The sequence below is a fragment of the Amia ocellicauda genome, chromosome 3 (assembly GCF_036373705.1).
Source record: "Amia ocellicauda isolate fAmiCal2 chromosome 3, fAmiCal2.hap1, whole genome shotgun sequence".
Classification (NCBI taxonomy): Eukaryota; Metazoa; Chordata; class Actinopteri; order Amiiformes; family Amiidae; genus Amia; species Amia ocellicauda.
The window spans coordinates 47,567,003-47,589,014 of record NC_089852.1 but is presented as its reverse complement, the minus strand read 5'-3'; the positions used below and the strand labels follow the sequence as shown (position 1 = coordinate 47,589,014).

General features: G+C 42.8%; 2 protein-coding genes and 1 long non-coding RNA gene across 5 annotated transcripts in view; 2 read left to right on the top strand and 1 right to left on the bottom strand.

Moving 5' to 3' along the window:
• The first annotated feature begins 915 nt into the window (after positions 1-915).
• LOC136746899 (fap1 adhesin) lies at positions 916-10,706 on the top strand. Its single transcript, XM_066699759.1, has 16 exons — positions 916-1,078; positions 2,667-2,789; positions 2,896-3,057; positions 3,190-3,279; positions 3,515-3,654; positions 3,887-3,938; positions 4,286-4,369; positions 4,475-4,544; positions 4,746-4,827; positions 5,031-5,085; positions 5,454-6,230; positions 6,645-6,936; positions 7,170-7,939; positions 8,218-8,284; positions 8,505-8,652; positions 9,418-10,706. Exons 1-15 carry the CDS (start codon positions 1,052-1,054, stop codon positions 8,642-8,644), a joined length of 2,931 nt encoding a protein of 976 aa, XP_066555856.1. The 5' UTR covers positions 916-1,051; the 3' UTR covers positions 8,645-8,652; positions 9,418-10,706.
• Positions 10,707-12,823: 2,117 nt separating this feature from the next.
• LOC136746897 (uncharacterized) overlaps positions 12,824-22,012 on the top strand; it is a 45,871-nt gene continuing 36,682 nt past the window's right edge. For all 3 annotated transcript variants that reach the window (XR_010816437.1, XR_010816435.1, XR_010816436.1), the window contains exons 1-3: positions 12,824-12,950; positions 17,527-17,630; positions 20,941-21,044. This is a non-coding gene — a long non-coding RNA (uncharacterized LOC136746897). The remainder of the gene's footprint in view (positions 12,951-17,526; positions 17,631-20,940; positions 21,045-22,012) is intronic.
• nbeaa (neurobeachin a) overlaps positions 19,453-22,012 on the bottom strand; it is a 320,946-nt gene continuing 318,386 nt past the window's right edge. Inside the window, exon 57 of the mRNA XM_066699758.1 lies at positions 19,453-21,386. Within this exon, the coding sequence (XP_066555855.1) occupies positions 21,296-21,386 (91 nt within the window). The 3' untranslated portion in view covers positions 19,453-21,295. The remainder of the gene's footprint in view (positions 21,387-22,012) is intronic.

The following is a 22,012-nucleotide window of genomic DNA, read 5'->3' as shown; positions in this document are numbered from 1 at the left end:
CTTTTAATGTTAACTACTAATGTCTCATTAAGCAGATCCTTATAGAAACATATATAGAAAGCATTCGAGGATTTCAGTACCTAATTAAAACCGTATTAATTGTTATTATGAATGTATTTAAAAAATGTGTAGTAAGATACCAATAATAATCACCGACGTCTTTACAACCGAGAGCAAGTCTTAAGTGGACAAACATATTGACATTAAAGGGATTTGTAATTAAATTAGTTAACATTTATACTTCGGCATTAACTAACTTCTTACTGTTATTTTAAGAACTGATTGTACCATATGTGTCTAATTCTGTCTTCGTTATACTCTAAATACAATCAGCATTACGTGTTATTTTATTGTCTTAAGAGGTTTAAATAAAGCACGTAGACATATTTATGTAATTTGCATGTGAACCGAAAATAAATTCAAAAATAATAAATCAAGGGCCAAAGACAACTGTGTGCTCTAGGTGTGACTTGAGTTTGTATCTTGAATGTCTTAACTTAGTATCGGCTATACAGCTTGCATATTGCATATGTATTTTAATCGAAGTTTCCGTTTACTTTTGTGGTTTTGAATTGGAGGCAACAGCAATACATACTCGGTCTTTCCAAAAAAACATATTTTGAACAGAGCCTGGAACGCTCTAATTCTATGGGAGGGTTCAGCCTTTAATAATGTCATGTCTCTTCATGTGAATTTGCTAATGGTTTATGCAGTGCAATGTAACGTGTGCAGTGAGTGCGCTATTATCAGGACTGTGGCTCCGCAGGTATAAAAGCTGCGCAGGCGTGGCGCGCGGCAGTGTGGGATTCTGGGAGGGGACGCGCGACGTTAGTCACGCCCATGTGATGTCTGAGACTCCGCCATCAATTTGCATATCCCCTCCCATCATATGACGTCCCATCACCACGCCCCGTCTCGTTTTCTGAGTTCACATGGTTACGTCACAATGATCTTACACATAGTGTCAGGGCAGCTGATGACTGTGACGCTCAGTCTCCTTAAACTCTGATTGAAGAAAGACATCCGTATTTCACAATGTTACGATCAGACAATGACATTAAGGAAAGCAAAGAAACAAGTGAGTTTTTTCTTAATACATTTATTGATTTTGTAATGTGATTACACTGAGTGTGTCTGTGAGTTTATTTATGTGTGTCAGTGTGTTACTGTGATGTATTGAACTACACTCACCTAAAGGATTATTAGGAACACCTGTTCAATTTCTCATTAATGCAATTATCTTACCAACCAATCACATGGCAGTTGCTTCAATGCATTTAGGGGTGTGGTCCTGGTCAAGACAATCTCCTGAACTCCAAACTGAATGTCTGAATGGGAAAGAAAGGTGATTTAAGCAATTTGGAGCGTGGCATGGTTGTTGGTGCCAGACGGGCCGGTCTGAGTATTTCACAATCTGCTCAGTTACTGGGATTTTCACGCACAACCATTTCTAGGGTTTACAAAGAATGGTGTGAAAAGGGAAAAACATCCAGTATGCGGCAGTCCTGTGGACGAAAATGCCTTGTTGATGCTAGAGGTCAGAGGAGAATGGGCCGACTGATTCAAGCTGATAGAAGAGCAACTTTGACTGAAATAACCATTCGTTACAACCAAGGTATGCAGCAAAGCATTTGTGAAGCCACAACACGTACAACCTTGAGGCGGATGGGCTACAACAGCAGAAGACTCCACTGGGTACCACTCATCTCCACTACAAATAGGAAAAAGAGGCTACAATTTGCACAAGCTCACCAAAATTGGACAGTTGAAGACTGGAAAAATGTTGCCTGGACTGATGAGTCTCGATTTCTGTTGAGACATTCAGAATTTGGCGTAAACAGAATGAGAACATGGATCCATCATGCCTTGTTACCACTGTGCAGGCTGGTGGTGGTGGTGTAATGGTGTGGGGGATGTTTTCTTGGCACACTTTAGGCCCCTTAGTGCCAATTGGGCATCGTTTAAATGCCACGGCCTACCTGAGCATTGTTTCTGACCATGTCCATCCCTTTATGACCACCATGTACCCATCCTCTGATGGCTACTTCCAGCAGGATAATGCACCATGTCACAAAGGTCGAATCATTTCAAATTGGTTTCTTGAACATGACAATGAGTTCACTGTACTAAACTGGCCCCCACAGTCACCAGATCTCAACCCAATAAAGCATCTTTGGGATGTGGTGGAACGGGAGCTTCGTGCCCTGGATGTGCATCCCACAAATCTCCATCAACTGCAAGATGCTATCCTATCAATATGGGCCAACATTTCTAAAGAATGCTTTCAGCACCTTGTTGAATCAATGCCACGTAGAATTAAGGCAGTTCTGAAGGCGAAAGGGGGTCAAACACAGTATTAGTATGGTGTTCCTAATAATCCTTTAGGTGAGTGTATGTGTGTGTGTGTGTGTTTCTTTGCTATTGTAGTGAGCTGTGTGTGACTGACTGCTGTTGTATTGAGCTGTGTGTGAGTGTGTTACTGTGCTGTTGTTTGAGCTGTGTGTTTGTATGTATTATTTATGTATTTATGTATTTATTTATTTATTTAATAGCAGATGCCCTCATCCAGGGCGACTTACAAAATATGTATTTGTATTTGTGTGTGTATTATTCATTTGCTTAGTGTGTGTATTTATATGTCATGTCTTTGTCAATTTACTTTCCAGAATGCTGTTTCCCAGCCTAAAACCCTGGGAGGGCACTCTAATCTTGACTCCCCACTGGGGGTCAAGTTATTTGTGCCAGAAGGCGTCCGTGGCACTTACTACACCACCGGGCTGAGCCAGAGGGTAAGCAGCAGACTGACACTGCAGTGTGGATTTCTATGAACACAGCGTTACTGTGCTGTTGTGGTGAACTGTTTGTGAGTGTGTTAATGTGCTTTTGTTGCTGCAGCGGCATCAGGAGAGGCCAGAGTTTGACCTTTTGGACCCACATTGCCACCTGCTGGACAATGAGTACAATTCTCTGCAGGACACTCACCTCAAAGGGTTCTACAAGAACAAGGCCCGGCTCAGGAATGTGACCATGCATGGCCTCCTCACCAAGGAGAAGAAAGTAAGAGCAGCACATGTACACTTTATCAGCATGTCTGTCTGTTAGAGTATTGCCTCTAGATCTTCATGATCCACACTGACTGCACACTGTCAGCTATTACTCCTGATGGTTTGTTTGTGTTTTTAATTCCAGGTCGTGTGCTCCTTGAAGGAGTTTAATGAGTACACTGATTACCTGAAGACAATCAAGATGAACTGGGAGAAAAGCAACAGGCAGCAACAGGTACAGTACAGCTGACCCCTTTAGGCAGAAAGAGCTCTACACACAACACGCTGCACAGTAACACACTCACACACAGCTCCGGTTGTATTAGTCCCTGTGGAAGTTGCAGTTGGGTTTGTGACGTATTAGGAGTGTGTCCGTCTCTCCCGTGTGACGGTGGGTGATGTGGGTCGGCTCGGGCTGTCAGGAGGTGCTGTAGGGATGTGACCCAAACTGTGTTGGTTGTGTCTTGCAGAAGGAGCACGTGAAACAGTTCCTGATCTTGCAGGAGCAGAAGATCATCCCAGAGGACGTGGCGGTCACAGACATGAAGGAGTGGCTGCTGGAACAGGGCTGGAGCACGTTCTGGCAGCAGGGCGAGGCTCGCAGACTCAGGTAAGAGGGGGCAGACACAGCAGTGACCCTGACTACAGAGTGGATGGACAGAGAGCTGGACGGAGAGTCAGGGGGCTTAAGATCAGTGGCAACATATATATGAATGAGATGTTAGTGTGATGTTGGCCATTGTAATATTGTGTAAATTAAGATATTGATGAGTTTGGGAATGTAAGTCATCTTGGATAAAGACTAGACAGGTGTGGTGACCCACTGTGTGTTCTGTGTGTAGGTGCCAGCAGAGCCGGCCTAGGGCAGACCAGCCTCTGAGCAGAGCTGAGCAGGTAAGAGAGAGAGGACACCGCCGCCCCACAACCCATCAAACACACTAGTGCTTGGCTCCCTACACTCACACCAGCAGAGCACATCTGAAATGCACTGATGTATTATTATATACCTGCTTAACTAATGTTTGAGTAATCAATTAAGCACACAGAAATCACCTTGTTTTCATTTGTAACTTTTAAACACCTGGTGTCCATTACTGTTAGAAAGTAAGCACAAGTGACTGAGAACTGCCTGATGACAGAAGGCCAGCAGCCATGCTGGTGTCTTCGCACTGTCACGGGCACGGCAATGTGCAGATGCTTTGAGCTGTGTTGACGCGCTGTGCCCTGTGCCCTCTTACCAGGCCGACAAGATGAAGGAGCGTCAGATGCTGCAGGAGCTGGAGGTGGAGGTCCGCACGGAGCTGAGGCTGGAGAGACACTGGAAGGTACTGAGACTCTCCTCCTGCTGTCATCTGTGAGTAAAGCCGGGCAAGTGTCCCCCTCACACGGCCCCTTCCTGCGTTGAACATGGTTCTCTTTGTCTCCTCCAGAAAACCTCAGTGAAGCCAGGCATGCTGAAGAAACTGCGTGAGGCCGCCCGCAGGATTGCCAGGAACAGAAGTAAGGCCCACAGACAGGACTGTGACTCCCCCACACTCACTGGAATAATCTCTTGAACCCTGTCAGACTAGACTGCATTGCTGAGACTCCTAATGTAGCACAGACAGAGTAGTAGCCAGGGGTCTGAGCAGTGTCTCTCTGACTCTTCTCACCACAGTCCACAATCTGAAGCCCCTGTGTTTCTCCTCTCTTTCGCCACAGAGGTTTCCCCAGCTGCTGAGGAAGACATGCAGATTGCCAACTCCGAGCACCAGCCGACCCCACAGGCACAGCTGTCTGACCTGTGAGTCCTGCTGCATCTAACTGCACACAGCCAGGGCCTGGAGTCCTGTGTGTGTGTGTGTGCCTGTGTGTATGTGTATGTGTGTGCATGTGTGTGTTTGTGTTGCGTGTGCGTGTTGCATGTGGCGTTCAGACATGTTGTTTTCCTGTGCTGTCTGTGTGTGTTTATGGTCACTAATGTCAGCATCATCTCTCTTTTCACAGAGTCAATGCAGTTCACAGAGTCTATGCAGTGGAGCAACAGCAAATGAGACAGAGAGTGAGTACATGGACCTGTTTATATAGAAACATGAATTTCTGTTTATAATGTCAGGTGCTGCATATCCCACAAAACAGCCTGTTGCTCAGTGATCTCTGCAGGGGAAATAACAGGAAAAATAGGGTGGAGTGTAAAGGGTTATTAATATAGTGTAGATTAATGTCGTCTCACCATCGACCCCAGGAGCTCCTCGGCTGGCAGAGCTGAGAGCCACAGCGCTGATGGGGTCTGGGCCCTGCTGTAGATGAGCAGGTGTGGCCGATTGAGGACAGTGCAGCGATGGCTCTGTATTGATGATGCAGTGATTGAAACCCCTCCAGCCCATTGTCCAGTCTCCTGCTGCTCACTGTCTTCTTCCTTTGTCTCAGGTCACTGTGGAGGAGCTGGACACCATCGCTGAGTGCGTAGTGGAGAGTGTGGTGCCGGAAGTCAACACTACTGTTTTGCCCGCCATGCTGGACAGGGAGCAGGAGTCGGAGGGGGAACGTGTGTCCCTCACCTCCACAGAGTGTCTCAGCAATGACAGCCTGACCCCTCACAACAGTGCCAGTAGCAGCAGCTCCAAGGAGTGTCTAAACGAGTACAGCACCAGCTCCCAGTCCTTCTTGTGTCCCCCGGACCAGCTGAGCCCCACTGTGCATGATGACACAGTTGAGTGCGAGAGCTCCCCCCTCCCAGACCAGCAGGGCGTGTCAGTGGGCAGCCAGGCTTCGTCCCGCAGTGCAGAGTTCCCCTGTGCCCAGGAGAGCAGGCCGGAGGCAGTGCTGAGTGACTGCCTCATCCTGCAGGAGGTGGAGATGGAGACAGGGAGCTGTCCTGCCTCTGCCCTGGACATCATCCCATGTGAGGAAGAGGCTGCTTGCATGGACAACAGCGGCTGCCCGGGTTCCCTATCCCCTCTGAGTCTGGGGCACACACTTGTGGATCCGATCTGTGGCATCGTGGCGAGGGCAGCTGATACCCTGCTGCCTCCCCCAGTGCCATCTGATCCCAGAGTCTCGGCCCAGACCCCCCCCTGCCACAAGGCGTCCTCGGAGGCAATTCTCTCCGGGACTGAGGACATCGGACAGATTGTGCAGGGATTCCAGAGTGAGAGAGACGCTGTGGGGGAGAGTGAGGGGACGGCCGGATTCACAGTACAGCAGGTTTGTTTTTTTATTCGATGAGCTGATTGACTCTTCATAATATGAAAGGCCACACATTTTTCTTTCATCTGATATAAGATTAATGTAGATGACACAAACTATCAAGGAGCTACACACAAATAAATAAAGAGGAAAATAAAAAGAATAATAGGGAGTGTAAAGGGTTATTAATATAGTGTGATCTGAGGATGCCCTCCTAGTGGAATTGGGTCACCATCGACCCCAGGAGCTCCTCGGCTAGCAGAGCAGAGAGCTACAGTGCTGATGGTGTCTGGGCCCTGCTGTAGATGAGCAGGTGTGGCCGATTGAGGACAGTGCAACGATGGCTTTGTATTGATGATGCAGTGATTGAAACACCTCCAGACCACTGTCCTGGCTCCCTGCTGCTAACTGTCTCTTCTTCCTTTGTCTCAGATCACTGTGGAGGAACTGGACACCATCGCTGAGAGCGTAGTGGAGAGTGTGGTACCGGAAGTCAACACTGCAGTTTTGTCCACCATGCTGGACAGGGAGCAGGAGTCGGAGGGGGAACGCGAGTCACTCACCTACACGGACTCCTTCAGCAGCGGCAGCTGTAATGAGTTAAATCGCCTGAGCAGCTCCAGCTCAGTGGACAGCCATACTTCGTCCCGCAGTGCAGAGTCCTCCTGCGCCCAGGAGGGCAGGCTAGAGGCAGTGCTGAGTGACTGCTCTGTGGACATTCCAGGTGAGAATAACTGTGAATCTGCCTGCACAGGGCTGCTTCACACACTGAGTACTGAGTCAGCGTCGCTGGGCTCACGGCCTGCCTGGGCACAGCGCACACGCTTCACAGCTGAGTGTCTGAATGGAGCGTCAGTGTGTCTCTGTATTTATAGACCATTGTTTTCGTTATTGTTTAAAATGAAAGCACTCTCTTGAGCAGCACAGTGAATATTGTTAACAATTCTTCCCATGCAGCTAAAAAAATGGACACTCCGTGGCTGAAGCAGATGCCTGAGCCTCAGGCTGATGGGATCCAGGCACCCCTGTCCAGTGCTGCAGCAGGGAGGGCCTCCCTGCCTCCCGATAACATAAACACGGAAGTCAGGCACCAGCCTCAGCATCCCTCAGCCTCCTCTGCCTTGTCCTCTGCCTCGTGTTCATCGTCCTCCTCCGGGGTGTCGTCCGTGGCATCTTCTCTGGTGGAGGATATGATTACTGAGCTGCTCCACAGGCTCAGTACCGAGCGCAGCGCTGTCAGTAGGATGGCGGAGGATCTTGTGCAGTCTGTGCTGCAGAACTTGTCAGAGAACTGGGAGCTGAGCATAGCACTGGAGCAGCAGGGTACAGGCAGGGAGGGCCTCCGCTCTCACTCCGCCAGAGTCAGGGCAGCTGTGAGCTCGGCCCACCAGCAACTGGTGCAGCACAGTGGCTCCCCGGACGCCCTGAGGAGGGCGCTGAGCTGCGGGAGTGAAGACCTGAGAGTGGACATCACCAGCACCGTTGTGGAGCAGCTGAACGTGGCCTTCCTGGGCTCGGGCCGCTCCCAGAGCTCCCAGAGGGTGACCAGCCCGGTGGCCAGGGAGCTGCAGTCCAGCTCTGAGACGACGCTCCGCAGGGCATCTGTGCCAGTGGAGCTGGTGAGGCCCAGCTCCAGCCTGCCACCGCAATCCCCCTCCGTCATGCCCAGCGACACCGAAGAGGATGAGGAGCAGCTGCCCGCCAGCCTGGCTGTGACGCCTACTGCGGTACGTACAGTGTGAGCAGGCCAGCCCCGAAGCTGCATAAACAAATACACAATGTGCACACTACACAAAGGACAGATTATTCTTGTATTACTCTGCTTCACAAGCGTGAATTACTTTTAGTGGATGAGTTCAGTTTGATTGGTTCTTATGTCAGCTTTTATATAGCATTTGAAAACAGCATAACTGATTTCTTTATGCTGTTATTACATCTATATATTAGTTTGTGCTTCAACTCCTCCCCCTGTTGTCTGTACTGACTCTGCCCTGTCTGCACACAGGAGCTGCCCACACAGCCAGGAGCCGCAGGCCAGGCCGGACAGGAAGAGCCTGAGGATCTTACAGCAGGTACGTTCTGAAGAGATGAGTCTCTTGGTGGGAAGTGTGCTGTTTCTCTCCAGTGGGTTATATTGGTTCTTGTGGGCCACTTGAAAATGTACCTCAGAGGTGGCGACATTTTCAGTCTTCAGTTTCCTGCAACACTTGAGCGTTGAACCAAATCCAGAAGCATTGGGGGGAGGGGGACAGAAAGGGGGACAGAAACAACAGTGTGCCCTCTGTGTTTCAGGAACTACGGAGGTGCCAGGAAAGCACAAACCCTCAACTAAGGAGCGCATTCGTCTCTTTTGCTGCCGGATCTCGAAATCTCTGTCACAGCTGCGCATTGTGAGGGTGACGCCTGAGCCTCCCAGGCCGAAGAGCATCTGAGCACAGAGGTACGGACGCCGAGGGGCACAAAACGAGGAACTGCAACCGTGGGAGTAAAGGGGGTGCTAACATCAAAAACCGAGCAGTGCTACATCCCGAGACAACAGCACGATACCGGGTTCATTATTTATAGGACTGGGGAGTGTTGTGGATAGAAAGCAGGGCTGTGTGATGGTACACAGTATACCGCATCACTGCAGAAACATGATTTATCATCAATACGGGTTTTTAAAATGTAAAGCTGTGCTAAATAACACAAACAAAGTCTTTGAAGACACTGGTGTATCAAAAAAAGAGGTGCAGACAGTTAAACTGTGGGGCTTCTTATTATTCAACATATTGAGAAATATCTCAAACTTATTTAAGTAAAACTTTTTCTGTCAAACTAATTGAGATGTGAATTAACGGTCCTTCATGAGCGTCACTCCTCAGCCATAGCCTATTATAATGCAATGTGTTATTATAATGGTTTGTATGTGTTTGCACAGTCGCAGATAGCCCTAGTGTTGTGTAGTGAGTTTGGATAAATTACCAAAGTTTGTTATTTTGGCATTGTAGACTGAGTTTACCCGAATACTCACGTTCTCAAAATAGCAAGTGAGGAAAAGATGGCTGCCGGTTCAGAATCCACTGGTCTGGCTTTATTTGCGGGGGGTGGGGGGGGTTGGATACACAACTGTGAGGACGCTCTATGTGAGAAGTTTTTACTTGTAGTTAGTTGAGATGTTTTGTGATTTTATTTTTTATTTTTTCATTATTTTACTTTTGTACAGCTGTGTGTGAAAGTTGGAGACTAGAAGGGGCGCAAGATCCTACACTCCCCTGCACAATCAACGCTCTCCTATGGGGGGGCCAAACAGGGCATGATACATCAAATTGCGTGCATACTATATTGCTTTCCAAGTTCACATGCATACTATATCGGCTTGTGTGTGTACTGTATTGGATTGTATGTATACTGTATTGGTTGTTTATGTGACTCAGGGCAGGACTAGAGGGACAAAGGGAAATCAAGGCAGAAACAGCAGCTTTGTCCTCAAGCAACACATTACTGAATGACTTAACCATGTCATCTGAGCAAGACATTACAGATTACTTTTGTGTCCATGACATCGTGACTGCGAATTCTGTGCACAAAATTGTCATTTTGTGGGACGGAATGTGAATTGTGTGGACAAAATGAGTATATTGTGGGATGAAATGTGAATTGTGTGGACATAATGAGCATTTTGTGGGACAAAATGTGAATTGTGTGGACAAAATGAGCATGTTGTGGGACAAAATGTGAATTGTGTGGACATAATGAGCATTTTGTGGGACGAAATGTGAATTGTGTGGACATAATGAGCATTTTGTGGGACGAAATGTGAATTGTGTGGACATAATGAGCATTTTGTGGGACGAAATGTGAATTGTGTCGACAAAATGAGCATTTTGTGGGACAAAATGTGAATTGTGTGGACATAATGAGCATTTTGTGGGACGAAATGTGAATTGTGTGCACAAAATGAGCATTTTGTGGGACGAAATGTGAATTGTGTGCACAAGTTGTCATTTTGTGGGACGAAATGTGAATTGTGTGGACATAATGAGCATTTTGTGGGACAAAATGTGAATTGTGTGGACAAAATGAGCATGTTGTGGGACGAAATGTGAATTGTGTGGACATAATGAGCATTTTGTGGGACGAAATGTGAATTGTGTGCACAAAACAAAATGTGAACAACCAATATAGTGCACACACAAACCAATATAGTATGCATGTGAAGTTGTGAACCAAGCTAGTATGTACGTTCTATTATGGCCTGTTTGGACCCCCATAGTTGGAGACAAGCAGGGGCACCAAGTCCTGCACTCCCCTGCATAATCAACACTCCAGAGGTGTTCCAGTTCCAGTCCCCATCTGTACCACCAACGCTCACAAGCAGGGGCGCCAGTTCTGATCATGGACACACTAGACAGGACTTAAGAAGTTTAGCTGGCTGCCCATGGGCTGCATGTTCCTTTTGGTTTGGTGGAGTGTTTGGAGACCCTATGCAAATAAGGAGACACTGAACAGCAACTGACTCCTGCCTCTGTCTGATTGCCTGTGTGGAAAACATGCTCTAGTATCCAAACAACATGAGTTTTTCACTCATAGATTTGTTAGAGCTAACAAATCATACATTAGATATTATTATTATGTATTCAGTTATTACCTGATGAGAGTGTCTTCACTAACCAGTTTTCAAATAACATATTTTGAATACTTTGAGAAATTGATGATGAAACATTGCTGTGACGATTCTTTATACATACAGTACTGTGCAAAAGTTTTAGGCAGGTGTGAAAAAAAGCTGTAAAGTAATAATGCTTTCAAAAATAGACATGTTAATAGATTATATTTATCAATTAAACTAAATTAAACTAAATGCAAAGTGAGTGAACAGAAGAAAAATCTAGATCAAATCCATATTTGGTGTGACCACCCTTTGCCTTCAAAACAGCATCAATTCTTTATATATATATATATATATATACACTCACCTAAAGGATTATTAGGAACACCTGTTCAATTTCTCATTAATGCAATTATCTAACCAACCAATCACATGGCAGTTGCTTCAATGCATTTAGGGGTGTGGTCCTGGTCAAGACAATCTCCTGAACTCCAAACTGAATGTCCGAATGGGAAAGAAAGGTGATTTAAGCAATTTTGAGCGTGGCATGGTTGTTGGTGCCAGACGGGCCGGTCTGAGTATTTCACAATCTGCTCAGTTACTGGGATTTTCACGCACAACCATTTCTAGGGTTTACAAAGAATGGTGTGAAAAGGGAAAAACATCCAGTATGCGGCAGTCCTGTGGGCGAAAATGCCTTGTTGATGCTAGAGGTCAGAGGAGAATGGGCCGACTGATTCAAGCTGATAGAAGAGCAACTTTGACTGAAATAACCACTCGTTACAACCGAGGTATGCAGCAAAGCATTTGTGAAGCCACAACACGTACAACCTTGAGGCGGATGGGCTACAACAGCAGAAGACCCCACCGGGTACCACTCATCTCCACTACAAATAGGAAAAAGAGGCTACAATTTGCACAAGCTCACCAAAATTGGACAGTTGAAGACTGGAAAAATGTTGCCTGGTCTGATGAGTCTCGATTTCTGTTGAGACATTCAGATGGTAGAGTCAGAATTTGGAGTAAACAGAATGAGAACATGGATCCATCATGCCTTGTTACCACTGTGCAGGCTGCTGGTGGTGGTGTAATGGTGTGGGGGATGTTTTCTTGGCACACTTTAGGCCCCTTAGTGCCAATTGGGAATCGTTTAAATGCCACGGCCTACCTGAGCATTGTTTCTGACCATGTCCATCCCTTTATGACCACCATGTACCCATCCTCTGATGGCTACTTCCAGCAGGATAATGCACCATGTCACAAAGGTCGAATCATTTCAAATTGGTTTCTTGAACATGACAATGAGTTCACTGTACTAAACTGGCCCCCACAGTCACCAGATCTCAACCCAATAGAGCATCTTTGGGATGTGGTGGAACGGGAGCTTCGTGCCCTGGATGTGCATCCCACAAATCTCCATCAACTGCAAGATGCTATCCTATCAATATGGGCCAACATTTCTAAAGAATGCTTTCAGCACCTTGTTGAATCAATGCCACGTAGAATTAAGGCAGTTCTGAAGGCGAAAGGGGGTCAAACACAGTATTAGTATGGTGTTCCTAATAATCCTTTAGGTGAGTGTATATATATATATATAGCCTTTGCATTTACCGTTATACTGCAATTGATATCAATTGTTTTCCATGAAGCTGTTGTAAATGTGGTATATGAAATAAAGATTTTATATTGTAAATCTATTTTTGACTTTCATGGCCTGTTTAATACCTCTACCTGTTTTAATAAAACTTTAAATTGCACCTTGTGATTATAAAAACCCAAAATGGCTACATAGCACCCCCTTTTGACGGATTGTAATCCTGTAATACCTGTCACAGCTGGGTTTGCAAGGGTTACAGGGGTTTTGCTATTTGCTGCACTATTTAATACTCATGTTATCCAATATTTAAAATGTTTTATGCAACTTTTATTTAACACTGGCGATCGAAACGTTTTCACTTACATTGAATCACAATGCTGCGTCTCTCCCATAGAATGTGTTGCGCATGCGCTAGATCGGGTGGCCTAAAGACGTGTAGTTTGTACGTAGTGAGATTGGAAGTGTATATTTATTTACACAAAGTATATTAACGTGCTGTTAACATAATTAGCACATATTTCTACATTTGAAAGTGTCGGCGGCTGACGAGGTAGGATATAATTACATTTGTTTGTGTTAAAATAGGAAAACTAATTTGGGTAAAGCTAGTCGAAATGCGTGTAAGAACTCGTAGTGCTGCAATCGGCGGATGTAGGTTCCTCGGGCTTTACAGCTACTAGATCTGCATATTTGAACAATATGGCGGCAAATATGTGGCATTTATATTAACCATGCAAATATGTGGACATCTCCTTTGAAAACGTGGTTACATTGCTTTTTATGGAAACAGCTACAACAGACGGGTTAAAAAGAAGGCTAGATGGTAGGCTAATATAATATGTGTGATAGTACTGTCCATTTACAGTGGAAAAACACGCAAAACCCAAGTATTTTGCTGACAGTTTAGCAATAATCGTAGCCCAGTCATTATGGCCTCCAGCCCCCGAGTCATCTCGTCACCTCGTCGCGCTGGACCCCTCACTCCGCCAGCGGCTGGAAGAACTGAACATTTCATCATCACAAATAACACATTGGTGTATTTCACATTGACAACATATATGTAATTAATGAATAGGGGCTAATGCTCTGGCACAGCTAAAAAGAATGCATACATTCATGACATGAAATAAATAACCAGTGTTCAAATTGTGGGTTGAAATGTTTTATTAAATGCTGTGAAATAGCTGAGAAGCTCTACAGGAATTATTACCCAGCTGCATCTGCAATGTATTTGATATGAATAATAAGTATGTGCCAGTACAGTATTGTAATGACCTGGGGGTTCCAGCCACTGAGATTCGAACCCCAGTCCACCGCAGCGCTGAAAGGCCCAGGCGCCTTAGCCAGGCTCAAGTTCTCCACAGCACATTAGTCTAGAAGCAGCGCCTAGAAGAGTATCGGCTTGAATCTCAGCGCCGACAACATCAAGGTGTTTTAGTCAAATGTTATTATTATAACAATAAAATTACATTTCATGCAGTTGACGGATTATTTATCTCTCCTGACTGCAGTGCATCTATCACATGGCCACCTACTTCACTTTGTACTGCCCCAGTTGTTTAAAATCTCCTAGCCAAGTGTTTTTATTTAGTTTATACACCAAACTATTCTTTTCACTGTTCATTACAGGGTACTGAAAGGAAAAAACAGTAAAAGACAACTAAGCAGTGCAGAGAGGCATCAGTCAGTCCTCAGTCAACAGCTAACCCAAGTGGCACACTGTAAAACCAACCCCCTGTGCCCTGTGACCCCATGCCAATACTGAATTAAGCTTCTGATGCATAGACGCTTCCATGGGAATTAATAATTTTAATCGAAATGTGTCCCATCCTGGCGACAGCCTAATTCTACCTGCCATTCTGCTTCCCCAAATCTGGATTGTTAGATGCTCAACTTAATATACTTTAGCTTCTAAAAACATTTTTATAATGATAGGGTCTGTATTTATTTTGTCTGTTATCTACCTGTTACATAAAGCAATGACTAGATACATTTGCTAAGAGTTTGTCAATGCATAATCTTGGGGGGGGGGAGAGTTGTTTTGTGTACAGAACAGTACAGTGGTTAAACACAAACAACAGAAACCTTTGCTTTAGTTATCCCCAAGGGAGCCTTTTCACAAACTGTTTGCTTTATTTTTTCAAGAAAAGTCGATAGTAAGAGCCAAACCAAATGCAATCTGGCAGACCTGCATTGGTCTTTGGCAGGTTTGGAACAACAGTTTCCAGGCTTAAATAATGACACAGACAACAGCAATTGATCAAATGTGGCATGTACAAAAACACAACAAAATATAAAATTGCAATACAAAGTATTACATTAAATTGTAAAATTGGAAAGAATAATTCTGATAACCATTTGCTTGCAGAAGTTACTTCAGTCAATTGAAATATCAATACACAGTATAATCTCAAATCTGTAGCAACTTTATTTATTTTTACTGTGACTTTACTCCTCTTGTAAATCTGGAAGATATGATACTGCTGGGTTAAACAGTCAAACGGTCAGTGAAGTTTTAATGTGACAGGAGCAGTAGTTAGCAGGTTAGAGACATGATTGCATAGTTTTGTAATGGGCTCAGCTAGACAAATAATTTCCTGAGTGCCATTCTAAACCAGATGAACCGTGAGTCTGGTGGATGAGCCAGATTGTATTTCTACCTAGTTGTGTTCAAAGCCAGGTGGAGAAAGAAGGATGGAGACAAAGCTTTCTGTAAAATTGTCACCTCAAATTGTAGTAACAATCTATGAAAAGAAATCTACTTCTGATTAAAGAATAAAGTTTTGGCTTTATTCGAGAAGTAAACAGTAGAGGGCGCCATATGTTTACTGTAGAGAGCACTCTTGTGTGGAGGTCTGTAATTGAAGGTTATTCACATACCCTGCTGGTGTACTGTGGTTATAGGTATGACTTTATTTTGAAATATAGTTTCCACATGTACATACTGTAAAAATACAACCCAACCTATGGTCCATTCCAGTATAATTGTTAAGAAATCACAACAACGTAGAACAAGTAACCAGACCTGACTTTACATACTCATTTGAAAAATTATCAATTGTATCCTGTTTCACAATTTGAAAATAATTGTTAAAAGTGCATTGGCATGTTTCTGCAAATACTTCAAATATTAATTTTATATTATCTGTCTTGAATTACTCGTATTTCAATTTAGGGACTGTATTTTCAAATACAATCTCATCTCATCAATCACAACAAACTGTGCACAACAACAGAGATGGTCTTCAATTACCAACCATCATGACTCCAACTGAAAGTAAATGTGGAGTTGCAGAAGTCTCTTGTGTTGTAGTTCAAGTTTAAACAGTGTTATCACTAGCACTGACTATATGTGTTGGGTAGATGTTTTTCCAGCAGTACACACAGTAGCTCAACTTTGAATAACAAAGCTGCACAATAGGCCTTATAATGTTTTAATGAAAATATTCATCCATAAATCACTGAAGTGAAAATGTTGCATTATTACACTTTATATACATGAGGATTTCAAACAGTTCCTCTGACAGTGAGCAGCGCTCTGGGCTGAAGACACGTCCACCTGTACTGAGAAGGCCTCCACAGCTGCAGAAGATGCTGAACATGCATGTATTCAACAGCAATTGTACTGAGAGTTGGATACAGCCCAGCCTTTGTCTTCCAGAACTGAAGAGGGCCAGAAGATGGTGGAAGATGAGATGTGGAGTTACTCCTCAACTTCTCTGTTAATGGTTAGAGATTCCTTAGGATCTCTGCTTGGCTCATCCATGTAGCCGAAAAGTTTCACAGGAGGTCCACTGGACGACACACTGGGCGTTTCATCCTCATCAGTGTGAAGTTATGGGCAAGGTTGTTCATTTGTGCTTTGAAGACCGTCCTCTAAGTAGCAGTACACCATGCCAACTTGAAGTGTGAAGAGAAGACAATTTGGAGAAGCTTTTTCTCCTGATAACAAGCAATGTGTTTCTCTGTTGTTTCCCTGTTGTTTCCCTGAGACTTTTCACCAGTTAATCATTGTATTTTAAAGAACAGTTGCCAAGGTGATTCAAAAGCCCCCTGATACATGGGATTATGCAACTGGTTGTCACAACATTTGACCCCTATGCACAACCTGTGGCAATCTCAATGGGTGTAAGGAAGTCTACAGCATCACTGAGGATGTACTTTTCATGCTGAGATAGTTTGGGGACAGGCAGTGTGTCCACCTTGTCCTCTGCATTGATAACTGTCCTGATCACTGGTGGGCTGCAGACAATTTCCCCCTGAAAGAGATCTTATGACTGACAGTAACAAGAGAGCAATGTGATAATTTTGTGTATTGAGGGACTCCAATACTGAGCCTTCCAACCTCTAGAACATGCCACACTTTTACCAGAACCATCTTGAGATCTGTGTGATGGGTGAGCATGAATTCAGAATTCATCACAACATGCCCACACCTGAGTGGATTGGAAGTTCAGCTGTTTGGCTCCCTTAGTTACACCTCATCTCATTCACTCATTGTCTTCAATGCAAGGGAAATACTCACCCTTTTAAATGATGTGGAATATCAGGAGGCACAACCAGTTGTTAATGCAATTCAACCAACCAAAATGTCAGGTAACATGACAAGGCCACATTTCTGCTCCTCTCAGACTTGGGGATCTCTGGCACTGCTCTCTTGCCAGGTTCTCTTTCATCCACTGACCGCTCCTTCCTGAGTTTGAGGCTCGTCGCACTGTTCATCTTGCCCAGTCTAGATTTTCTACACCCAGAAGACACTACTGCCACTGTGGTGACTGGGCTCTTGCCTCCTTTCTGTAAACCAAGCCAACATTGTAGCAGATACTAAAGGTTAAGCTTTGTAAATGCATCTGTTCCACTGATACACCAGCCACACAATGCAGCTGCACATCTGGATGAGAAATGTTTTTCCCTTTTCTGTGTACGATTATAGAAGGCTTAACTTAAGAAGAAGCCCCATTTAAGTGCATCTGATGTACAATGTATCAAATGTGGTTGTATTGATATTTTTGTCTTCACTTCTTCAATAAATGTATGTCAGCATCAACAGCTCAGTCTAAAATAGTTAAATTATTAATTTATTTAATCATTTAGAAGTGTTTACGGTTTTGTTTTTCCTTTCATAGTCTATGTCTGAGATGAAAGCTCCCACCCCTCCCTATTGAAGAACTGTGCTGGAAATCAGACCGACTGAATCAATATCCAGATTTGTGAATTCACATGATACCAGGTAGCATTTATATATCTTTTATCAACTTTTAAATAAATGAGAAAATGTAAACATTTTTTATTCTTGCAAAGTGTATCTGAGCCGGTGAAAGTCTCCAACCTTTCTCTCTGTCACATTCAGTCAGGGTTTCTCCTACAACCTCTGAGGTGTTAAAGCTCCTTTTCTCCAGTGTACTTGCACACTTCTTTACATGTCCCTCCCTGCCTCTCAGCCATCTCTTACTGGACTCACTCACATCACCTCAAGTTCAGTCTCTCAAAATGTGACCTTCTCTTCACACTTTCCACCAGGCCCTAGTTCTCAGTATACTGGATTTCTGTTACTCTTTTTCTGAAATGCCGTCACACCCACCCACATTTTACATTTACACACTCTCCTGTATTTATATTGCAGTGCTTTTCAGTATCAGTTTATGGATAAAGGAATTGGACAAATTAATAATAATAATAATAATAATAATAATAATAATAATAATAACAATAATAACATGTTCTTAATGGTTCTTAATGGTTCTTAATGCCAAGGCATTCTAAGGCATTGTACAGAATTGAAGACAAGGGGGTCTTCTAATAAATAATAATAAAGCCCATGATAATGATACATTCCAGTTACTATTTAGAGCATTCAAAAATACATTTTCAGTTGAGACATTAAATAATCTAAAGGTTCATTAGCTGTGATATGTGTGTGGTGAATACTTCCTATAGCCACTGTATATAGTGCTATACATCACCCTTGGTTGCTACAACTGTCTGAGTAACATCAATGTTTCATTTTCACATTTTCAAACTTAAATTACACAGGTGTGTGCACTCACTTTCAAGATGTCAGCTTCTGTTCAGTGCTGCAGGGGTTATCCTTGAGGCTACTGTCTGTCTGAAGTGACTTGAAGCCGCTGGACTAGAGAAACCTTGTTATGATGGAATTGACAGTAGCTAGTTCTTCTCCAGCAACTGCAAGCATCGTCAGACAGACAGCCAACTTGGACACATCCCATGATGCACTAACACCCTGAAAAGGAGTGCATAGCTTAGACTTTCAAGGATGTGGACAGTGCACAAACGTATAGTAATATCTGATTATATTAATGCTTTAATGCTTTAATGACATAAATCCTACAAAAATATATACTTTCCCTCATGTGACTATTGTTAACTTCATCCCAACAAACAGATCAGGCTCCTTTTAGTAGATCTCAAAGCTTTTATAATTGAATTAATACTTCATGCAGTATGCTGCAGGTAATCTGAAACATCCAAAATTAATATTTGGAATCAAAAACTCACTGACAGTGGGTTTGTTTTGTTTTTTATTATAAATACGACAAAAAAAAGGAAACCATTTTATTTTATTTTACAGTTATTGATCTTTATGTATTGGCATAAGTTAATATTTAAACGGTTCTCAACAAACACTTTGTGAAAATTTGTCTTTAAATTGCAACATACAAAAAAAAAAAAAACAGCAGGTGAAGACAGTTAAGAACCCAGAATGTAAATATTTTCAAACAAAATATGAAGAAAAACAAAAAAACAGTAGTACTTATATAAATAACAGAAGTAGTGCTTCTTGAACAGTTTTCTTGCAACAGTACAATAGGACCTCAAACTATCCACCACTTAAAAAAATGAAATCTTTTATAATTTCCAATTATTGGAAAATAAAATTACAAAGCATAAACAGTAAAGGGAACAGAAGAACAAACTATTACAGTACCAACCCATTTCATCCAAAGAACTGCCATGTTCTTTCATGCACAAGCGGCTTTTCCATTTGGGATGGTTAGCTGTACAAACGCCAGGGAAAAAGAAAAGGCAAATCATTGAGTTCTTTGCATATTTTATTTTCTTTTAAACTTCCAACTCACACACATCTGGCATATTTTACATCTTTGCAATAAAACATGGTTACAGTAGCTTGAAGGATTTTATATATCCAAAATATTTCACCGTATTTTATTTTTTGGATGACATAAATCTATTTCTGCTTCTTTTTTGCCCTTTTTTGTGTGTTTGATTGATCCAGATTCGTAAATACCCCCCACCCCCCCATTCTAAGCTACAAACTCATGATATTGCTTACTGACTTGTGGTTGTACAACTTAATCATTACACTGGTTTCCCCATGATTTCATATTCTTTAAATACAAACAACAATGAGTAAAGAATTCAGTGCTAAAACTTACTAATACACGGTGGATGACAGATAAGTAATCACAGCAATAAATAATGATATGTTTCCGGTGCAAAGTGCCAATACAAAGATTCCATTAATTAATTTGTCTTAAATAAATGACTGCAAGTGAGTGTAACTTTTTTTTTTCTTTTTTTGTTTTTAGTCTTGAGAAAATTACATTCCCATTACATGCCTCATAGCCCTACCAACACAATATGTACATCTATGACAAAACAGTCACCAAATATACAAAGAAGAACATGAAGGATTTTAAATGGTTTACCCCTGGATGAAGTTGTCCGAGATTTAACAATGAGCAAGAAAGGCCTGTTGTAAGAACCAACTGTTTGTATTTGTGGTTTCTCGCTCGCTCTTTTTTACAGACAGTAAATTATGAATAAATAAACCTGTAGTGACCTGAAAATTGAACAAGGATGATATTTTCACAATGAACTTTGTTTCCTTCTCAAATAATTGTACATTGTGATTGGGAAACAAACTGCATTTACAAGGTTTATATATTTATATAGGTGTTTCATTGTTAAGCACATGAAATGGGCTTTGCTTATTACAGTTAAAAGAAATATGGTAAAAAGAAAAGTCAATAGTTTTGTTTCTTTCACATTGAAAAGTTGGCCCAGATACGAAGTGTAAAGTGGGCACGTGGAAAGGTAAAAATTAGTAACCAAACACCAGCTATGTTTTCAAAGACAGGAGGGTGGAGCAAGAATCACGGCAGGGACCCTTAGTGAAAATGTGGCAAGGCCTACTTCTGTGAACCAAGCCAACATTTGTAGCAGATATTCAAGGTTAAGCTTCGTAAATGCATCTGTTCCACTTATACACCAGATTTACAATACATGCAGAATGAAACTCCACATCTGGATAAGAAATGCTTTTTTTTTTTTCTTTGTTCTTTTATACAAGGTTTTACAAAAAAAAAAAAAAGTATCCCTTTAAGGTAAGATGTGCATCTGATGTACAAAGTATCAAATGTGGTTGTATTCATTTAGTTTTTTTTCTTCACAGCTTGAAAAATATGATATAAGTCAGGACGAAAAGCTTAGTCTAAAATAGTTCAATTCATGTATTTAATCATTTAGAAGTGTTTACCGTTTTATTTTTCCTTTCAAAGTCTGTATCTGCGATGAACGCTTCCACCCCTCCCTATTGAAGAACTGAGTTGGAAATCAGACTGACAGAAACGATCTCCAGATTGGTGAACTCACATGATACAAGGTAGCTTTTATTTATTTTATTAGCAGCTGGTGTTCAGGCGTGAATTAAAACACAAACTCAAATGTTTTCTAACTACAATGTACTGCTATTGCCGGGCATTATGGAATGTACATCAGGAGGCAAGATGCTGCAGTCTCTCGATTTGTCTTAGTTCTCAGTTCTGTCTTCCTTCGACACCAGAGGTCCCCTGCAGCCAGTGTCCTCTCGTCTGGCACCTGACATTCCCACCGTCGCCCCTCATCTCTTCCTGCTCAGTATCTGTTCTGGTGCTCGTAGTGCCACCGGTTAAAATCAATATTAAAAGCCACGATGCTCCCAGAAGCCATTCCAGTTATGAGAGTCCTGCACAAGACAGAAACATTTAAAAAAATAAGGTACAGAGAAAAGCTGAAGCCATTACCCAGTGCAACGTCAACATGAACAGATCTTGCTGAGAAGGTCTTGTTTTGACAGGGTAGAGAGTGATTCACACAGTAGTTAAAAACAATGACATTGGTCCACACAATGCATGAGTTCACTTCAAAATTCATGTTGAGAACAGACTACAGATTAATAACTTCTTGCATTTGCCATTACATGTATAATTTATTTTAGAGATGGAGAATTAATGTTCTTATACATATTCAGAAGTTAATTGTGGTCTAAGTTCTATCTAAGTGTGATTTCATAGTGGTATCATAGTCTTGACCTCCAGTGTGTGTCAGAACAATTCCAGCCAACCAGCTGCAAACATATGCGTGCCATAAAACCACGTCACGATGTGTGTATTACACATGCATATTTAGGGCACAAAATGATGAACTAAACCTAACTGAGGTCAGCAGCAGATGTGACAATAAATTAGAGCTGCTCCTGACATGTGAAGGGGCTATTGAGGAGGGTTATAGCTCTGCAGAAGTGTCAATGAGTTACTGGTATGTAGGGAAAACTAGCCAATTTCACAGGGTCAAGCTGTATTAATACACCCT